General features: G+C 36.6%; 1 protein-coding gene across 1 annotated transcript in view; it reads right to left on the bottom strand.

Annotated features, from left to right (window-relative positions):
* The window catches only part of Xpr1 (xenotropic and polytropic retrovirus receptor 1), a 142,406-nt gene that overhangs the window by 46,393 nt on the left and 78,272 nt on the right, over window positions 1–17,741 (bottom strand). Inside the window, exons 4-7 of the mRNA XM_057770065.1 lie at window positions 12,280–12,503; window positions 8,583–8,732; window positions 8,251–8,334; window positions 2,568–2,649 (exon numbers count right to left, since the gene is read on the bottom strand). Coding sequence (XP_057626048.1) covers window positions 2,568–2,649; window positions 8,251–8,334; window positions 8,583–8,732; window positions 12,280–12,503 — 540 coding nt within the window. The remainder of the gene's footprint in view (window positions 1–2,567; window positions 2,650–8,250; window positions 8,335–8,582; window positions 8,733–12,279; window positions 12,504–17,741) is intronic.

Here is a 17,741-nt window from a genome sequence, read left to right as displayed (position 1 = left end):
CCCTATATAAACAAACAGGTAACAAATTGATCATAAATCTCATCAATGTTACATTGTAAGCTATGGGTGCATAATACTTAGCAACTGGTGAAAAGGAGAACTCTTGATGTTGTTGTTGTGAGCCTAGCCTTTAATGGCAGAATCATCTCTCTAGCCAAAGAACTCTAATAATACAATGAAAACATACTGTCAAGAGGCAAAGTTCATGTAAAAGCCTTTACAATTTGGGTTATAACTTTATAATGCAATAGGCAGTGCTGAAGAGAATGCAAGCAAGGAATAGTGAGTTCTGCACATCATTTAATTTCAACTCTTTATCTCTTCCATCCATTCAAATTTTCTCAAAATTTTTTGAATTCTTATTATGCTCACGCAGTGTTTCAGTACTATAAATGAAAGCCCAGGCATTGAGAAGTTTGTTATCAAGTCCAAACATTGTTTACATGTTAGTGGAAAAGCAGAGACATAAATATGTGATACCTGTCAGACAAGCATTCTGAAGAAAATTAATGCAGGCTAAAGGAAGAGAAAGATACAGAATAAACCATTTTAGTGTAGGGTGACCACGGAAGGTATCACTGAAGAGACAGCATTTGAATAGATGTTTAAGTGAAGGGAAAGGAAATGCAAACAGACACCCTTGATGGAAAAGAATCCCTTAGACAACAGATGTGTTTAAAGAATAGTAAATGAAAATGAGTACAGAGTACAGGAAGAAAGAAAGGATAGGAAGTAAGAAATGACTAACTGCAATATCCTCGAAGGTCTTGTGTACTATGGTAAGGAATCTGAATGTAAGAGAATTCATAAATAGATTTTACATGGGGACATGGGCTGAGGAAAGGAGAAACCACCCTCGACAAACTTGTGGTCAGAAGTATGAAACACTGGATGCAAATAAGAGACAAGTCCAGAAGACTATTGTACATTAAACAGGAAATGGCTCTTGAGACAAGGACAGTACTAATGGGTGTAGTGAAAGTGATCAAATTCAAACATAGTATGAAGACAGAACAATAGGATTTCTTACATGAACTAGTGATTAAACATGAGGGATGTTGTTGGGCTGTAAGTGTTGGCCAAAGCTCACATATCTTGGTCATGTGTCATGTGTGTTGGTTCCCAGCTCCTGCTGTTACTGGGAGGGAGAAACTTGAAGAGGTCAGGCCCCGTTGGAGGAAGAAAGTCACTGGGAAGGACCCTTGAAGCCTGTACTAGAACATCCTCCCTCCCCAGTGTACACTTTCTGGCTTCCACTCAGTGAGAAATTTTGCACTCCAACACAGTCTCCACCATAACATTCTGCCTTGCCACAGGCCTGAACTGACAGGGCCAAGTGATCAAGAACTAATATCTTTACATAAGCCAAAATAAATCTTTCTTCTTTTTAAGTTGATAATTTCAGCCAAGACAGAGTAAATAGGAACTAAAAGGTATGGGCTCTATTTTGGGGACTTAAAAAAATCAAGGGTCCTTTTGTCTACTTAAATGGGAAATGAGTATTAGATCTCCAAACAGTCATTAGATCTTTTTCAGAGGAGGGAGGACATATACTTGTGAGCCATTAGCATATAGATAGTATTTGTAGCCATAGGCTTGAATAATTTACCTAGATAGGAAATGAACATAGATAGCAGATATGTGAGAACTGAATATATTGGGACTACCTAACATTTCGATGCCACAAAGAATAGCATGGCTTGGGAAAGAAATACTAAAGAAATAATGGGAAAAATAACAGGTGTGGCATTTGAAGCTTTTCAAGCAGTGATAATGTGAAATGCTACTGAAGGGCTCTATAAATTCTTGGGCGAGCTTAGGAAGCCTATCTACACATTATGTAGCTGAGGAAATCCTTGAATTTCTGATCTTTGTGCTTCTCCTTCCCAAATGCTGGGATTATCAGTATGTGTTACTATACTTTTATGTAGTACTGGGGACTGAACACAGGACTTCATCCATGCCAAACATACATTCTATTCCCTACTTTGAAATTTCATTGAATTGAAAACTATAAAGCCAAGCATGCAGAGCAGTTATAAGCAGCTTTGGAAAAACATGAGGGGGCGGGGGTCTCTATAAGAAGTAAATAAGGTTTAATGGATGAACTTTGTAACATATTTATCTTCATCTATGACCAAGGAAACAAGTTCTTAAATTAATTACACTTTTTATTTTGTGTGTGTGTGTGTGTGTGTGTGTATGCCATGTCATACATGAGGAGGTCAGGGACAGTTTGTGGGAGTCGATTTTCTTCTTCCACCATGTGAAATCTGGGATCAAACTCGTAGTCAGATTTGGCAGCAAGCATCTTTACCCACTAAACTATATCACTGGCCTAAGCTTAAGTTCTCGACAATTGAACTCTAAAAATCCTGAAGACTAGAAGATGATAGTAAATAAGAGGTCAATGTTTTAACAAAATTATATCCCAAAGGCTACAAACAACTTTCTAAACCTTGCACTTCTTTCAGTAGAATTGGTAGATATATGCTTGATTCTTTATAAAAGGACAGAATATGACAGAAACATAATAAGACCAAATGAGTTAAAAAGTTAAGAATTACCTGCAAGCACGAGGGTAATATTTAACACAAGGAATATTCCACAAAATAGGCCAACTCTAAAAGTAGTCCATGCTGGCGCAGGCTGTGAACATAAAACAGAATTTTGAGTAAAAGATATCAAACACACATGTAATGCATGCTATAGTATAGTAACTTAGTAGTATGACCCCAAAAGTTCTACAGTGAAAGTATATTTTATTATTTTAACCTTTATAACTTCGAAGCAGAGGATCATTTATACCCCATCATTCTATAAGTAGAATAGGGACACGATTGAGTTATTTTACAGAAATCTGTATTGCGGGGCTGGGGAGATACTCATACAGAAAAGTACTTGTTGTGTTGGTATGAGGTCAGACCCCAGCAACCACATAAAAAGCCAGGCAGATCCCACATAAAAAGCTGGGGACAGAACATGTTTGTAATCTCCATGCCAGGTGGGCAAAGACAGATTCCTGCAGCTTGTAGGCAATGATGAGTTGAGATAAACTGGTGAGCTTCTGGTTCAGTGAGAGACTGTCTCCAAAAACAAGTTGAAAAATGACTAAGGAACATACACACATGCACAAGCACACACATGCGCGTGCGAGTGCACACACACACACGCGCGCGGGGTGGTAGAAGGGAAAAAAGAAAAGAGAGACAGAAAAAAGAGAAAGAGACAGAAATAGGAGTCAAAATAAGATGGTAATTTTAGACTTCAGATGAACACATAGAAGTATGTTTTGAGTGATTTAGAATGCAATTTAGTTTTTATAAAATTTATCTCTACATTTCTTAAGTTAGAATTACTCAATTAGAGTTTACTTTTTGGTACTATGAACGATGAAAGTCAATGGCAAAAACAAGAATACTTACTTTCTGATAATATGTTATGCTCTTATACTGAGAAAAACTTAAGTGAGAAATTTTAAACATTTACTTATTCATATATATATATATATATATATATATATGCATGTCTGTGTGAGTTTATGTGCACCACGTATGTGTAGGCACCCACAGAGGCCATAAGACATCAGATCCACCTGAAACTGGAGTTTTGAGTTTCCTATGTAGTTTCCTGGAAGCCAAACTTGGGTCCTCAGCAAGAACAATAAGCACTCCTAACTCTGAGTCATCTCTCTAGCCCCTTAAATGCAACATTTTAAGCTATACTAGTTATTAAGAGATTGGGCATATTAAAATCTCCAGTGCAATGGATTTATAATTATATCTTTATTATAATTTGATTTTATTCACATTCAGAGGGACTAGTTTGGACCTATGCTGGTTCCTTCCCTGTTCGGCTGGATTTGCTGAGTTCCCATTAGCTCAGGTAAGCTGTTTCAGTGGGTGTCCCCATTATGGTCTTGACCTCTCTGTTAATATTCTCACTCCTCCCACTCCTCAACTGGACTTTGGGAGCTCAGCTCAGAGCTCTGCTACAGGTCTCTGCCTCTGTTTCCATTAATTGCTGGATGAAGGTTTTATTGTGATACTTAAGATATTCATCAGTCTGACTACAGGATGAGGTCAGTTTGGGAACCCTCTCCTCTGTTGCTTAGGGTCTTAGCTGGGGTCATCCTTGTGGATTCTTAGGGAATTTCTCTAGTGCCAGGTTTCTTGCTAGCCCCATAATGGCTCCCTCAATCAAAATATCTTTCCTCGCCCTCATCTCTGTCCTTCCTCCATCTCGAATATCCCGTTCCCTCAAGTTCTCCTCCCCCTTCCCCCCTCACTTCTTCCCCCACACTCATGCTCCCAATTTTTATCAGGCAATCTCGTCTACTTCACCTTTCCAGGTGGGGCTATGTATGTTTTCTTAGGGTTCATCTTGTTACTTAGCTTCTCTAGGATCATGAACCATAGGCTCTTTATCCTTTGCTTTACAGCCAGTATGAGTGAGTACATACCATGTTCATCTTTCTGGGTCTGGGTTACCTCACTCAGGAAGGAAAAAAAAATTGATTTTATATCTATAACTGACCTTAAATTACTTTTTTCTAAAGCAAATAAAAAATTCCTTAGATTTTAAATATAAAGGGATGAAGGACAGACAGACAGACTCACAGCTTTCTAAAGTAGTGTAGGGTGAGAGGTCACACCTTTAATCCCCCCACAAGCATCAAAACCCCCATTACTTGTCACAGGAGGTATCTGTATTGTCAGTTTCTGAATGAAAGCATCTAGAAAATGGTAATTTATCTTCTCTTAAAAGCTACAGAAAATGCACAATACACTCTGTTCATAAAAGAATGTACACCATATATTTAGAATGTTGGAAATAGCTGGTAAAGTGAACATATTCAGTATCTATCCTAGTCTTTAGATACCATCCTACCCTGAAGCCCTTCTCTCTCTCATCACATACCTTCCTTCCTCACCAGATAACCGCTTCTGTGTTTTCTGAAGGACTGTCTCCTCCAAGCACACTTTTAAATGCTTTAGTTTTTTAAATTAATTTTTTTCATTTTAAAGTATTGTTCTGCTATAAATAGTATAATAAACTATATACACTTAATGTACACAATTTCTGTTTGTTATGATGTTTTTACGGTTTTTTCTTTATCTTTCAATCAGTTTGACTGTGATGTATCTATTTTTTTAAATACTGTTTTATTGAATACACTGGCCTACAATGAACTGAACACACACTAAATTATTTTACTTGATAAGATATTATAAGATCTAATATATAGAGATATTTATGAAATCACAACCATAATGAAGATGATCAAGACAATATATGGAGCAAGGCATGGTGGTACATATCTATATTCCCAGCACTTCAGGCAGAGGCACCACATGTTCAAGGTCATCTTGGCTATGTAGTGAGTTTGAGGTCAGTCTGGGCTATAGGAAACCTTGTCTCAAAAAAAAAATAAATAAATAAAATAAAATAAAATAAAATAAAATAAAATAAAATAAAATGCCCTAACACAGTCACTACTCCTAAGAGTTTCCTTATGCCCCTTTGTTGTCTTTCCTTCCTGCCCAAGTCTCCCTGCCCCACTTCCAGCTTGACTGGCAACAAATGCTATGCTTTTTGTCATTGTTTACTGGTTTACATTTTCCAAAATAGTAAGTAAATAGAGTCAGATAGTATATACTTAAAAAAAAAAAAAAAGAAAAGTGCCTTCTCTCTCTCTTTACCTATCTATGGCATGTATCAACAAATTATTTTTCAGGCTGAGAAGATATATAGTACGATTGTTTATCCCCTTATCTACTGATAGAAGCAGGCTGTTTCCAACTTTAAGCTACTAAAAATAAAGTTGCTATGAACACTTATTTAGAACACTTCTTTGTGGACATATACTTCCATTATTTTAGATAAATATCTAGGAATATAACAGCCAGTTGTGTGGCAGACATTGTTTAGGAAATTCCCCAACTATATGCTAAAGGGTTATATAATTTACTCCACTAGCAGCATGAGATGGGATTCTGGTCCTCTAATCACAGGCATGGTCAATCTCTGAATTTTGGTTATGGTTACTGTTAGTATTTCTCTGGTTTTAATTTGCATGTCTTGACAGGCCACTGGAGTGGAACACCTTGCCATGCTCCCATTCTCCACTTAGACAGCTTTGATGACACTCAGGTCATTTTCTCCTTGCTAACTACTGGAGTTCTCTATATGTTCTTAGTAAAATATGCCTTTTACTAGACATGTTTTATAAATATTTTCTATTAGTTTAATATTCTTCATTCTCCTTAACAGGGTCTTTTGAAGATTTGTTTTTAACTTTGATGAAGTGCTTTTGATGTCATTTCTAAAAAGTCTTTGAATCATCCAAAGTTGCTAAGACTGTCTCCTATATTTCCTTCTAAATTTTGTTTTAGGTTTAACTTAGGTCCATGTTATGTCTAGAAATACCTGGTATAAAATATAAATAAAGGCTTGTACTTTCTTTTTGTATAGAGAATCCAACTGTTGAATTGTTGAAAACATTATTCTTCCTCTACTAGCATGCTTTATGCCTATATTGAAAATTAGTTGCATATATATCTTTGCATATTTTTAGATTCTATTCTGCTCCTTTGAAGTATCTGCCTATCTTGACTCAACTGCAGCTTTTTTATACCATGTAGTAGTAATATTTTAACCTTTAATTTGTTTCAAAAATGTACTGACTATTGTAAGTTTTTTGCATTTCCATGCATTTTAAAGCTAGCTTACCAATTTACACACACACACACACACACACGCGTGCGTGCACACCTCATACCATATCCTGTCTGAGATTATTTTAGATGGATTATGCTATACTAAAATTTAAAAAAATAGTTTCCTAAAAGCACTGAGCTTACTTACATAATAAACCCATCCATAATTCAATTGGCTCTCACTTAAGTGATCTGTAGTTTATTTCAGCAATATTCTGTAATTTCCAATGTAAAAATCTTCAGCTCTTTTGCCAGGACTATTACTACTGCATTTCTTATTTCTGTGGCATTATTGGTAAAGTTTTGACTTTTCACTGTACTTGATGTGCAGGCATATACTTGATTCTTTGTAAACTGGTGCTGTATTCTGCAGGCTTGCTAACTCCCTGATTAGCTTAGTACTATACAAATCACTGGATTTTCTACAGAGATCATCAATTTACTAATAATAAACAAGCAAGCAAACAACAAACCCTCCAGTATTTTTATCTTTCTTTCTAACCTGAATAGCTTCTATGTTTTTTCTGGTCTTATCACACTGGCTATGTCACCAGGAGAAGGTTTGACGACAGTCCTAGGACTGAGCACACAAGTTGTTCCTGGACTTGGAAAGTGTCAGTGTTTTACTGTTAAGTATGACCTCAAGTCTATTTTTTTCAAACATTCCAGTTATTAAGTTATAGAAGTTCTTTATTATTAATTTCAATACATTGTGATCACAGGAAAATACTCCATATTTTTTTTAATTTATTGAGACATGCTTTATGTGACAAAAGATATTTACATAGCATTTAATAAGCCCCTCCTCTCTTTTGCAAGGGGTATAACTGCTATTTTGGAAAAAGCCATATGGTAGCCCAGTACATCTAAACTTCTCATATCATGAACAACAACAAAAAACTTTGTCTTAGTTGATAAGGCAACTGTCAAGAAGCAAGTGTGTATAAGAGCAAATAGGAGAGGGAGTTGAGGGGGAGCATTAAGAGATAGGTGTAAGATACTGTAATTCATTATGATATGATAGCTTGCATCTAATTTTTCCTTCCTTCTTTCTGTTCTCTGACATGGGTCTTATGTAACCCAGGCTGGCCTTGAACTAATGGTTATTTTGCCTTCCCCTCCTAAGTACTGGATTAAAATATATGCTGTCATGCCTGAATCTATTTTTTTTTTGTAATGAGAGAAACAATAATATCAATTACTTAAAAAATCTGGCTTAAAAAATTTAAGGTAATGACAACAGTCAACAACAATGCTGTGTACAATTATTAAGTATGAAAAAAAGAAAGCCAGGCAGTGGTGGCGCACACCTTTAATCCCAGCACTTGAGAGGCAGAGACAGGCAGATCTCTGTGAGTTTGAGGCTAGCTTGGTCTACAAGAGATAGTTCCAGGACAGGCTCCAAAGCTACACAGAGAAACTCTGTCTTGAAAAGAAAACAAAAAACAAAACAAAACAAAACAAAACAAAAAAACACAAAAAAAAAAGAAAGAAAAGAAAAGGAAACAAGCCACTAGAAGTTGATACTAACCTGAGCCGCTCCCAAAGGAGGCACACGCAATCGCTTCATAGCCTTTTGTCTGTCACCATCTTCAAGTTCATTGGTTACTACAGCCTAGAAAGATGAATTGTCAAGTTTTGGTATAAATTATCCTAAATAAAACCAATACATATAAATACATGTGTATAATGTTCTGATAGCCTCTTGATAAATATACTGATAAAGCAAAAGGAAAGAGACCTCAATAAGAGCACAGGTATTCTAAACCAGCAATTTATAAAAGAACAAAAATAGTGAATTATTTCTTTATATACATACAAATGATACTGAAAATATACGGCAAACAAGCAGAGGTGTTGTACCTCAGTCTCAGAAATGAGCTGGTTGATTTTCTTGCATGTATAAAATGGGGCCACCTCTACATGAGCCACTCGCCAATCTGCCCCACGAGATGTTTCCAGAATCTTGTCGTGCTTTTTAAGGATTTTTCGAAACCCTGTAAAATTCAGATTCTATAGGAAGAAAAGATAAATGCAATTATCATTCTACGATCATTAGAGAACATTAAAATAATGAAGCAACAGACATCAACAGAGTTGACTGCGTCAATACTGAGAGCCCTGGGGAACAGCAGCACCTCCTAGAAGCATTCACTGCTACCAGGAGAAGGCTCTCCTGTAGCTTACTGGTTCCAAGGTAGAATCCTACTGGAAACACAACTCAGTTATTTTTCTTCCAAGTAAATTAATGAAAATTCTAAGCTCGGAACATTTTCATTTCCAACTTTCCACATATAACCATTTTAAAATAGGTTGTTTTCCTGCTTTGGCCAAAAGAGTATTTTCAGAAAATGTTTTTTGCATTTATCATGCACTGAACCCATCTGCTTTAACTCTCTGCTCTTTGAAGGGTGGTGAAGAGTGTGTTTTCACTCCTCCAGGCATGTACAACGGACACTTCTCTAGTTCTCTTGACTCTGTTTTTCCTTCCATCCTCCTCCATTTAGGGATGGAAGTAAGCAGGAGATGTCAGCAGAAAAGAACCATTGCACAGGGCAGGTGACAATGGGTAGGAGCTTAGCATTCCTTCAATTTCTACAAAATCAAAATACTGTATTTTCCTACACTCTCACCTTCACTTGTTTGCCCATCATCTGAAAGGCAAGAAAACACAGATTTGCAAGTCTAGATGAGACCTACCAACCAGAGGCTGTCTGTATTTGCTGATAAGGTTTCTTGCTCACTTGTTAGAATCTATTCCTCATACCATAATGCATGATCATGAACTCTTCTTGGGTACAGTAGACAGCTCAACTTAGAAACAGGTGTGAGTGTGTGTGTGTGTGTGTTCATGCATGTGTGTGGATGCAGAGGTGACCTTGAGCATCACATTCTATAGCTCTCTACCCTTTCTTACTTTCTTCAGACAGGGTCTTTCACCTGGAGCTCACCAAATTTGGCCAGACTGACCCTAGATATCCTCTTGCCTTCCTTCCAGAGTAGGCAAAATTGGCCCTTTTACTAGGATGCTAGGAATCTGAAGTCAGGTCATCCTTGCAGCTCCACAACAGAACTTTTAGAAATACTATTGAGGCTGGAGGGATGGCTCAGCAGTTAAGAGCCTTGTTCTTGCAGAAGACCTGGGACCTAGGCTGGATTCCTAGTTTACAACTGTCTGTAACTCCAGTTCCAGGGCATCCAAAGCAGCATTTTTGTTCTTGTTTTTTTGTTTGTTTTGTTTTTTAACAACACAAAATAAGCTGGAAATATGGATATTTTCTATTACTTTTTTAAGATTTATTTCTATTTTTTGTATATATGTCTGTGTAAATATCACACACGTACAGGTGCCCATGGAGGTCAGAAGAGGACAACAACCGACAGTTGTGAGCATAGTGACAGGGCTACTGGGAAATAAACTCAGGTTCCCTAGAAGAGCAGCAAGTGCTCTTAACAATTGAATTCTTTCTCCAACTCACAAGGTTAATACTTTAAAATCTGTGGGAAAGCATTTTGTTTCTTTTAAATATTTAGTTACTAATATGAATTTCTAAAAAAAATCAAATTATAAAGCTTTGGGAAAAATGTCAAAAAAGGGTCCTAGGTATGTAGATAATGAACCTGGCACTTAGGAGGCTAAGGTAGGAGGATGTCAAGTTTAAATCAGCCTGGGGTATATAAAAGAAACAAAGGACATATCATTTATTTCTCTTATGTTATTACTTTTCTGCTGAATTATTTCTCAACTGGGTTCTTTTTTGAATGACAAACTACAAAATTATCAAAAAAATATGAAAGCGATGGGAAAAGCATAGGGGATTTCTAGTACTTTGCATTTTAAAATTGCAAGACTTCAGGGAAAACCTTTTTATTTATTATTAAAGTCTTAAAGTTTACACAAGCTGCTTTCAACTTCGTGTACATGAGGATGATCTTGAACTTAAGATTCCTTTGTCTCCATCTGCCTAGCGCCAGAATTAGAGGCATGTGCCTCCACACCCAGCTTTATGCAGATCCAACCCAGGTTTTCATGCCTGCTGGCAAGCACTCTACAAACTGAGCTGTATCACCAGTCACTACAAGTAAAACTTTTCTTGCATAACTTTTACTTTTTAGATGTTCTATCATCCTGCAAGGTGCTAATCATTCATTTTAAGTTATATTAGAGAATAAAATGCAAAGTAGTACATCAGACTCAGAGATGTAAATGTTTATTATTGAATATAACCTGTTTATTATCTTTCATAACAATTATATAAACAAACTTATAACAAATTACAAATAAATGAATACCCTAATATAGGGCTAATGGATGTTCACATTTTTCATACTGGGTGTAAAAACTATTGAGTGCTATAACAACCTATATATTTAACCTTTACACATATCTAGCATGATCTAATTTCTTTATTTTTGATATGGTTACACTGTATTCTGTGAATAACAAAATTGTGATGTGGGATTCCCCTCTGTATGCTATGAATATATTTTATTACCATTGGTTAATAAAAAAAAGCTGCTTCGGCCTATAGCAGGGCAGAATATAGCCTGGCTGGAGGAGATATAAAGAGAGTAGGCGGAGTCTAAGAGATGCCATGTAGGTGCAGAAGGAGAAAGATGCCAGAACAGAACCTTACCCAGTAAGCCATAGCCTTGTGGTGAAACACAGATTAATAGAAATAGGCTAATTTAAAATGTAAGAGTTAGTCAGTAAGAAGCCTGAGCTAATAGGCCAAACAATGTTGTAACGAAAAGAGCAGTCGCTGCTTACAAAACTGGGATTCTTTTGGTAGCAAGCTAAAATGTTCAGCTCTTTTGTTTTATTATTGTTTTATTATTTATTTTGTTTTATTATTAGCTGTGCAGTTGCTTTTCTTTTCTTAATGTCTGCCTCAGAAAGATCCAATGCTTTTCTGAACTTTAGCTATGCATTAGGAATATAAAGACTACACAGCCAACATTTTGATAGACATTTATTTTTATTCACCACTATAAGAGCTTCCTTCAAATAGTAAGCAAACTGCTATTCTCTGAGCCAAAGGTACCCATAAATAGCGTATGAATTGTTTTTTTAACTAAGTGTATATGTATGTGGAGACTTGAAGTTGGTGGTATTTTTCTCACTTGCTATCCCCTCTTTATATTACTGAGGCAGGCTGTCTTGCTGAGTCAAGAGCTCTCCGCTTCTGCTAGTCTGGCTAGCCATAATCTCTGGGAATTCCCATCTCCTTCCTGTATGTGTAAATTACAGGTGGCTGCCATGCCTGCCTGGCTTTAACGTGGGCTCTGGGAACCTGAACTCTGGTGCTCGCATTGCCATCTCCTCCGCCCTACAAAAGTGTGTGTGTGTGTGTGTGTGTGTGTAGCTTAAAAGCTATTAGCTTTGCTAATAGTTTTAATCCTTCTAATGCATGGTTTTTGGACAACAAAGACATCTAAACTCGAACAAGAACCCCAAGAATAAAGACGATGTCACCTTTGGGGGACTCAGTGTAGATCAAGGTAATTCCACTTACTGGAGTTTACTTTAAAATGCCACTCCCTAGGGTAATCTAAGCACCTGATAGTTCTGCAGCAGAATGAGGCTGAGGTAGAACTCGCTGAAGGCCAGCTTAAGGTCTTTAATATTCCTATGTTGGACACGCTCCTCATGGGACAGGTGGAAGACTGGTTTTCTGCGTTGTCGCAATGTAGTGACACCAATGCTTTCTTTCTGTGCATCCAGTGAAGACTGAAGCTCATTCTGAAGTGTAGCAAACCTGCGCTGAGCCTCTGCCAGCTTCTCTGTAAGGAAAGGGCATTGTCCAATCAGGTTAAAGATATACATGTGAACAAAACACCCAAACATATAAAAGCTTTTTAAAAATATAAAAATAAAATAAAGTATACTCATCTTCTAATCTTATATAAAAAAGAAGTGACAAGTGCTCTCAATTTTGAATTGTTTTTGTTTTTACTGAATTCTATTTTTTTTTGATTATACTAATTTTCTTCCCTAGAATTTCTAGGAAAAATATTACACATGATATGTAGAACCAGATGGGAGAAAACATTTTGGCACAACATCTGTACATTCTACCTCATACTTTACTCCCTACAAAACTGTTACTGCACCTATTTTCATAGATTAAAGAAATGTGCAGTCACTAAGAGTGAAAACATAAAACAGTACAAATATTATAAATTTGGAAAACAAACAAAGAATTTACCATATGATCAGCAACACCCATGCTAGGTATATATGCAAGAGAACTGAACATAAGGCATCCACAGAAAACCTTGCATACAATATAAACAAGTTCTTATTCCAGCCAAATATCTATCAAGTAATGAGTGGATAAACAAAAGGTACTGTGTGGATATACAAACATATACAAAATGGAGTATCAGCCATACAGAAGAGTAAGTATCAATTTACGCTACAACGTGGATAAGCCTTAAAGGTATGTTAAGTGAAATAAGGCAGACAACCCCATCCCCAAGAATGATATGACTCCACTTAGATGAACTGTCCAAAATAGGGAATTAGCAGCTGGCAGTAGCCAGGAAAAGAGAAGGTAGAGTGACTGCTAGCAGGAATAAGGAGCAGTATGCCTTTGAGGAATAACAAGAATGTTCTGGAATTAGATAGTGATGATTGTACAATATCATGACTATACTTAAAATTACATATTATAAAATAGTAAACACTGGGGCTAGGGATATAGTCCAGTTATTAAAGTGCTTCCCTGCATGCATGAAGCCCTAGGATTTAACCCCAGTATCTAAATAAATAAATTAAAATAGGTTTTCTTTTATGTATCTTATTTTAAAAGAGCTCTATATAAGATATATTTCTGAAGGCCCAGCAAAAGGGCCAGAGGGACTTGCTGCAAAAGTCTGACAGCCTGAGTCCAATCCCTAAGACCCACATTGTGGGAAGAAAGAACCAAGTCCCCCAAATTGTAATCTGGCCTCCACAAACACACTGAAGCATCAAGCAAACACTAAATAAATGTAATTTTACAAAATGTTTAAAGAAGTGTTCCTGTGTTTAAAACTTCATATACAAACAGAAGTAGAATCAAAGCTCTGATTGCCGTATTTCCCATTGTACCTCAACATTTCTCTAAAGCAGGTACTCCAAACAGACTAAAACTAATAAGATATGTGTTAAAAACTAGACTGTTAGTGAATACATGTTTTTCTGTTATACATATATAGATGTACCTCAGTACACTAAGGACTGGTTCCACGATCCCAAAGGATGCTCAGTCATACCACAAGGACGTGGTAAACTATGTTTATAGCAGCATTATTTGAATACTTTTAACAAATCTTCAAATAAACAAAAATAATGTTTTGAAAGATTTGTTGTAAATTAGAAGTGTTTCCTTGTTTTGAAATTTCTTATTTAATTCCAAAACCTAAAAAAGTATTACATGAAAGGAGATCTTGTGTTACCTGCTGTTATTAAAACTGAATAGTTTTAGCTCGACAGTGGTGGCTCACACCTTTAATCCCAGCACTCTGGAGGCAGAGGGGTGGATCTCTATGAGTCTGAGGTGAGCCTGGTCTACAGAAGGAGTTCCAGGACAGCCAGGATACACAGAAAAACCCTCTCGTGGGGTAGGGGTGGCAGAGTAGTTCACAGGGTTAAAAAAAGGATAGGCATGAAATTAATAAAATTCCTTTATCAAATCAAGCTGTTTCTAAACGAACTTCTATAATTTGTAATGACTAATGAAAGCAGTTTATTATAAGCATATAAACAGCCCAAAGTTTGCAATTCAGCTAGATGAAACATCTATTTCTTTATGTAAGTATGTTTATAAAGGAAGTATGTGTGAGAGATTATTCTTTCACCACCCATCAGGAAGGGGGAGTGTCACCAGAGAGCTAAACTCCTCACAAATGGAGCTTTCTCCAGTGAAAATATGATACTAGTGTCTATAGATGGTGCTGGAGCAACACTGTGTGAGAGAAGTTGAATTTGTAGCAAAAAAGAAAAAAAAAAAACTGGTGGCAAACATATCACTTTTACTCGGTGTTTCACAGGGAGGCACTTGTTAGAGCCATGGGCCCCAACATAGATAACTATTTTCCCTAACTGGACTGGTACGGAGCTGCAAGAATAATCAGACACAGCTTACACGGTCATCACGGAAGGGCATCTCAGGCTTCTTCTCTCCTCAAGATCTCCCCGTGTTTATTATCCAAACAACTTCTATACCAACACATAAACTGAGCGGGAAAATACACCAGACCTGTCCTCTAGGTCACCAGGTGAATGGAGTTTTGTCAGGTCCGCATCTAGCTGTCTGCAGTGTATGCTAGCTGTCACTTAGGCTTGAATCAGCATCCTCCAAATTACAAAGAAAGGAGCAACAACATCATGACCCTTTGTTAGGCAGAGACAGCCTGTCTGCAGGGCTACATGACCACCTCAGATTGGGCCTATAGCTTTAGCGCCTGGCTGTCACACCATATAGAAATATGGGCCTACAGGCACTCACAGCCCCCATCAGAGCACCAATGAGATGATATGTTTTATGATACCAGAAAAATCAGTAACTTCATTAAAAGCTGTGCCTCAAATAGTAGTTCATTTTTAAACCCTTCATTGGAATTTTAACTAAATAGTTAACAAATGGAAGATTAGGGTTAAAATTCATTCTTTTTTTTTTTTTAAATATTAATATTCTGTCTCTCCGTGTGTCTGCAGGCCACAAGAGGGCACCAGACTTCATTACAGATGGTTGTGAGCCACCATGTGGTTGCCGGGAATTGAACTCAGGACCTTTGGAAGAGCAGGCAATGCTCTTAACCACTGAGCCATCTCTCAGGCCCTTAAAATTCATTCTTTAGAAGCATTTACAGTAAATATCTTAAAATGTTTAACCAAAAATAACTTTCTCAAAGACTTAAATATAAGAGTTATAACTGATTATCTGAAATGTCTGGAGATGGTTTCAAAAATTCTTATCTTTGATTATAAAAAAAAAACTATGATACTCTACAAATTGAGAAGGAGAAACTTATACAAAGCCCACCTCCAACCAAGAAGCTATTTCAATTGTTGCTTGCTGGGAAAGGGAAAATGAGTTTTCTCCCGGGCAGTGTCACTAGATAGATAACATTAGCCACCCTCCAAGTCAAGCCCCAAGCACAGAAAGAAGCAGTTGGCCAACACAGGACAGATTCTGGGTTTTCTCCTGGGCCTTTTGTTTTGTTATTTTTGCCTTACTGGCTTTTTTTGTTTGTTTTTGTTTTCCTTTTTTTTTTTTTTTTGAGAGAAAGAGAGAAAAATATTTGTTTATTAAACAGGGTCTCTGTGTGCAATTCTGGCTTCCTGGAGCTTGTTCTGTAGACCAAGTTGGCAGATTTCATAATTTTAAAATATCATCAAATAATTTTGGTTTGAGATTAAAAAAAATTCTAACAATTTCTGAAATAAGCCTTATAAAAACTACTGCCATTTTTATTACACATTTAATGAGAAACAAGCATTCTCGTTATTGACAATTATAAAGTCATTATAAATTTCCATTAAAGACAATTAAAAACTATTGATCAGCTCTAAAAAATTTTCCTATTGTTTCCTACAATATCAAAGAATCAGCAAAGATTCAATTAGTTATATAAAAGTTTTTACCAGTAAGTATGTGATCTATAATCCAATTTTAGATACTCTAAGTCAAGTAAAAATTGTGGGGGTAAAAAGGTGTCATGAACAGAAAAAATTTAAGCCCTGACTTATAATATTAATACAATATAAACAGTTGTGGAAGTGCATTGTTTAGAGAAGAGATGAAAAAGCATAAGAACATGTTCATCATAGATGCAATTTTTCCTAGGAACAAAATCAGGGTGGGGGCTATGCTAAAAGCAGGTCTACACACACATACACACACACACACACACACACACACACTATTTGCATTGGTAAGGATGGAACCTAGGGTCTTATACATACTAGTCAAGTACTCTATCACTGAGCTATGCATTTTGCGCTCCTGCTTTCTTTTTCTAAATATACTGGTTGAATTCATAGATGCAGACTCCATTGGTATGAAGGGTTAATTACATATTAAAATAACTGTATCTTACATTCCGCAATCACACTTTAGTATATGGAATTAAGCAGATTTATGTTCAAATATTTGTTATTAATTCCTATGATTTTAGTTGAGTTTATTTTTCAACTTTTGTAAGCCTTTCATAGGTGAAAAACAAAGATACAACTCTCCTAAAAAGTACTTGTAAAGTTTAAGTGCAGCATAAAAATGCCACGGGGCACAGCTAGTGCTCAGTAAATAACGATGGTAATTAGACAATAGCAGTAAGAAGGAGTTATCTGTTGACTCATTTTTTTCAGAGTTCTAGGCGTCTCTGTTGTGGAGACTGTCATACACACTGAAGTGTAGTATTATGACTTTTATATTCGTTAGCACTGCTGCTTCTTTCATAATTTACACAATTCTCTTTCTCAGAAGTTATTTCTATTGGATTCATCTCTATCCTTAACCACCTGACTTTCATTTTATGTTTAATAATTTATTTTTTATGTATATCTTGATATATATGTATATCCACATCTATAAAACCAACTCCATTCTCTCCCGGGAGGCCCAGAAACCTTCATCACTAGGGCAGGTAGGGAGTAAGTCACTGAGGAAAGCACCTGCCTCTTTGAAGAGCTCTGAGTCTGCTGTTCACTGCAGAATAGGCCCAGTCATACGAGATGAAGCCATTAGGGCTCACTGATTTCAGTGGTAACAAAAGGACCCTGAAGAGAAAGGCCAGATGGTAGCATTTAACCCCCAAAACAAAATGGGTGTGTTTGTCATAAAAGGCAACTAAGTGAGTCGCAAACCAGAACAGTTTAGCCCACAGGATTTTTAGCTAAGGTTAATCGATCAAGGTTTGTCTTAGGAATGAAACAAATGGGCCAACTATTAGAGTATTGCCTTATCACTGTAAAGTCTGCACAGTCAAGTGGCAGACAGTTGAGTTTAGTCAACTGATATCTTGTTTCCAGAC

The sequence above is a fragment of the Chionomys nivalis genome, chromosome 5 (assembly GCF_950005125.1).
Source record: "Chionomys nivalis chromosome 5, mChiNiv1.1, whole genome shotgun sequence".
NCBI lineage: Eukaryota > Metazoa > Chordata > Mammalia > Rodentia > Cricetidae > Chionomys > Chionomys nivalis.
Note: the sequence above shows the minus strand (reverse complement) of the source record. Positions and strands in the feature narration are given on the sequence as shown.